The sequence below is a fragment of the Mytilus galloprovincialis genome, chromosome 1 (genome assembly GCF_965363235.1).
Source record: "Mytilus galloprovincialis chromosome 1, xbMytGall1.hap1.1, whole genome shotgun sequence".
NCBI classification, from domain to species: Eukaryota; Metazoa; Mollusca; class Bivalvia; order Mytilida; family Mytilidae; genus Mytilus; species Mytilus galloprovincialis.
The window spans coordinates 91,213,567-91,217,494 of NC_134838.1; the positions used below are offsets into that span (position 1 = coordinate 91,213,567).

The 3,928-nt window shown below is 33.5% G+C and overlaps 1 protein-coding gene across 1 annotated transcript; it reads left to right on the forward strand.

Moving 5' to 3' along the window:
• Positions 1 to 237: 237 nt before the first annotated feature.
• Positions 238 to 3,082, forward strand: LOC143060819 (uncharacterized). Its single transcript, XM_076233644.1, has 4 exons — positions 238 to 1,172; positions 1,630 to 1,744; positions 2,245 to 2,346; positions 2,956 to 3,082. The coding sequence occupies exons 1-4, from the start codon at positions 530 to 532 to the stop codon at positions 3,080 to 3,082; spliced, it is 987 nt and encodes a 328-aa protein (XP_076089759.1). The 5' UTR covers positions 238 to 529.
• The last annotated feature ends 846 nt before the right edge of the window (positions 3,083 to 3,928 follow it).

The following is a 3,928-nucleotide window of genomic DNA, read 5'->3' on the forward strand; positions in this document are numbered from 1 at the left end:
TGACCTACCACCGTTGGATACATTTCAACCTATCTCATCTGACCTGGGTTTTTCCTATAAATGTAGAAAAGTCAACACAGAACATGGTTATATGATCAAGCAAATTGGGGACCAAGATGCAATTCACGAGCACAAAAAACTGATCAATCCATTAGATCATCCAACAAGAATTCTTCAGATTGGACCAGGTATAATGGTTCATATGCATCATATTAACCTCCTAGTAGAGCATGTTCCTGTCATTGAACATGGACTGAATAAAGACCACATACTACGGCGGGATAGGCAAAACTGGAAACATGCACAAGAGCTAACATTTTTAAAAGTTCAGTCATGTTTACAAAGATTGATCAATGGAACTTACGAAGATTTTCCACCAGAACCAATACTTCGAGGTACACATGCATACCTCAAGCTAGTATGGCACTATGTAGAGATCTTCTTTAGCCCTGTTGCTACACTTTACACAAGAATTAAGTATGCTGGTTTTTTCGTTACTTTCCTAGGAATATGGAGAAACTTCGTGAACATGCATCCTGGCATGAACTTAAGATCCAGCTTTATTACCCGTGAGAGCTACATTGATGGTATGATATCAGCACATTTTGCAGTCATGTTGATAGTTTATTTTAGGGACAACTTTCCTTATTTAGAATGCCGGCTCGATTTAACTGGATCTGACTGCTGTGAAATATTTTTTAGTCGCCATGGACAGTGGGTTGGCAATCGACACAATTTTAATTTTGGGGACATGCATAGAAACGTTTCACACATGATTAGACTTGAACAAATCCAGTGTGATCCAGATGGTCGAAAATTTGCAAGAAATCATATTAAACAAGAAAATGTTTGGCATAAACAATATGACATGGCTAACATCCAGAAAGTAGACTTAACAAATTATCCACCACCAGGAGATGAAGTAAAAGCATGGAAGGAAGGAATTGAAATGGCACAGCAGCTTGCAAGGGATCTAGGTATGCTACCAAATTTCTTCCATGGTGGAAACGATGGTCCTGATGATCCTGACAATGACTGGTTCTATCGTCCATTCAAAGATCCAAGTGATTTGATGGAGAAAATGATGATTGAGGAAGATCTTTGCAAGGATGTATGTGAAGAGCCAGTAGATGAGAAAGATGATGACAGTGCTAATCACAAGAATGGTAAAGGTAAATATATACTCAAGAAAAGTCGAAAACTATTGATTATTTTCTATTACAATATTATTGTATTTGCTGTGTAAAGGTTTTGATACAGCTTGTCACGGACTTAGAAGTTGCCCTGATAAACATCGTTGTGTTTGATTACTGATAAGTTTATGAAGGTCTGATGTTCCAAGTTCTTTTATTTTCTTGAAAAAATAGAGATTCCAGAAATTATTGTTCAAAATATGATGTCATGAACAACGATTTGCTCCAGTAAGATGTAACGGTGACATGCGATCAATTTCTTTTGAACTGTTTGATTCTGAAACTCAAAAAATCTTTTATACAGTAACATTATTTTAACAACTTTCGGACATCTTGAACATATGACTGTCTTTAGAATTCTCTGTATTTTATTCCTCAGAAACAAAATAACATGATGCATATTCATCTAGTTGTATAGTGTATATATATGTTACAGGAAACGATGCTGACAGTGACGCTTTACGCTCTATGTTTGATGACCTACTTGAAGAGTGTGAACTTGAAGATGGGAATAGAGAAACTGAGTCTTCGTCCAACTCTCCACCAAAAAAGTAAATATGCAATATATCTTAGAGAAAAAGATTTTGTCATCATTTGGTGTTCGTTGTCCATCTTTTCATATTTTAATCTCTTCTGAAACCACTGTGACAAATGGAACCAAAATTTACATCAAAGATCTATGGAACAGCAAAGGGCAACGTTTGTTCTAATTGCCGAATTTAAAAATCTTCTCTGAAAAAGCAACCAAACTTAACAGTAAGTGCTAGGGTAGCGTTATAGGCTCAGCTTACTGACCTTCTTGTTTACTGTTCAATGAGATTAAAGTTTTATATAGATACATTTTGTTAGTAAAAATAAAAATTATATATATATTTTATTATTGCACTAAGATTGTTAAAAAAATGCCCCTGACATGTTCATTAGATGTATGCTTGTATATTCCTATTCCTTAAAGGAATTTCCAAATTGAACTTTTAAAACGTACTTGTGGCAAAAATATTTTGACTTGGTACTTGTTCTAATTATATTGTTATTTCATTTATCACTAAAGGAAAGTTTCAGCAACAGTGGATGTTCCTAACTACGGCAAGCAATACAAATCAACTTTAGTCACTCTGTTTAATGAACATGGGCCTAAGTTGTCATATGACAGGTGAGTTGAATATTATGATTGATTGATTGTTTTTTGCTAAAACTCCAGTCACAACTATATAGTGCATAATCAGGACAACGTTGTATTATGCAATTTTACAAAACACTACATTTCATTTTTTACCTTTAAAATGTTGACAAAATTCATTCCTTTACGGGCTATTTAAAAGTGGTAAGTTGCGGGAAAGCAAATATAGTAATATGAACGCTACACAAAATATTGTACTGCTTCAACCCTAAAATCAATCATGTCCAAATAATAGTATAAAAAAATTGAATATGGGGATGAATAAACATGAAACATTAAAACATCATAATATTATTCAACAAGTAAAATATACATCTGAAGGTAACTGTATGGTTCTAAACAGTCATAAAGGAAGTTCAAGAAAGTCTCATATTAAGTGAAAACGACCATACGGACAACGCCAAAATACCGTTAACTACCAAAGAACAGCTATTCCGTAACAATTATAGACTTTGCAGTATTAACTGTATAATTTTCATAAAGGATTTTTAACAAAGCAATTTAAAAGTTTTTTTTTATAATAAATACTTATCACTTATTATCTGCATTTACATGGTTGATTATATATTGTTAATGTTCCAGGCTTGTAAGAGTGAGACAACGTCAAGAAGCGCCAAATGATGAAAACAATCCAGAAACTGGAATAATGCTATATGAAGACTATGCATATTTAGATGAAGAAAGGGAGTCGGCAGGATTCAGCGAATGATCAAGACAGGTCCTACTAGGTGTAAAATAGAGAACAAGAAACCTATCAGTTTCTCGGCCACTGATCTCAATGAAATTGACATCATTATTCAATGCTATGACCAAGCTGGGATGAAGTTTGCTATAAAAGAAGACATGTGTATTTCCATCCCTGCAAAAAGAATTTTGTGTGAAATTAACTTAAAATACAACAAACAGTTAAATAACTGTGACGTAGATGATCATGAACTTCAATCCATAACAAACTTTGCTCTTGGACGAATACGAAAGAAAACAACAAACAGACAATCAAACAACAGACAGGCTATTAGGTCTACAAAAAACATCTCTGATGAAGGCAGGGTGGAAATAGAGGTGGTCCCATCAACAAGCACTGATGGGACAAGGAGATCTCAGAGACGAAGAAAGGCCATATTTTATGAGACATTATAACTTTCATTGACTTTAATGAACTGTATTTTGCAATAAATGAGTCCAAAACTAAATTTTCAATGCATGAAATAAAACATTTTAAAACAATTCTACAGCTAATTCAATCTATTCTTCTGCAAATCTGATTAATTTTGCACCTTTCTGCATGGAAGTATCTGATAAAAATATCATTCTGATCTAATTTTACACACATACATTTTTATGTCATGTCATGTCTTGGTGACAACCAATTATTTGGATTTTACGCGTATGTATAACGATAAAATATATGTGCACCAAACGATGTCAATTCATATATAAAAACTTAAGGGTAGCTGGAATATTTATGAATTATGAGTGACGATGAGTTAGTGCTTATATAAGCATGGGTCATATTTTAAATATTGTATATAAGTATAGGTCATTCTTTCTTAAA

Excerpts from the sequence above, each read along its gene's own strand:
- LOC143060819 (XM_076233644.1), top strand. The coding sequence starts at position 530 with ATGCATCCTGGCATGAACTTAAGATCCAGCTTTATTACCCGTGAGAGC. Across the intron at positions 1,745-2,244 it reads TCCAACTCTCCACCAAAAAA|GAAAGTTTCAGCAACAGTGG; the intron begins GTAAATATGCAA and ends TTATCACTAAAG. Across the intron at positions 2,347-2,955 it reads CCTAAGTTGTCATATGACAG|GCTTGTAAGAGTGAGACAAC; the intron begins GTGAGTTGAATA and ends TTAATGTTCCAG.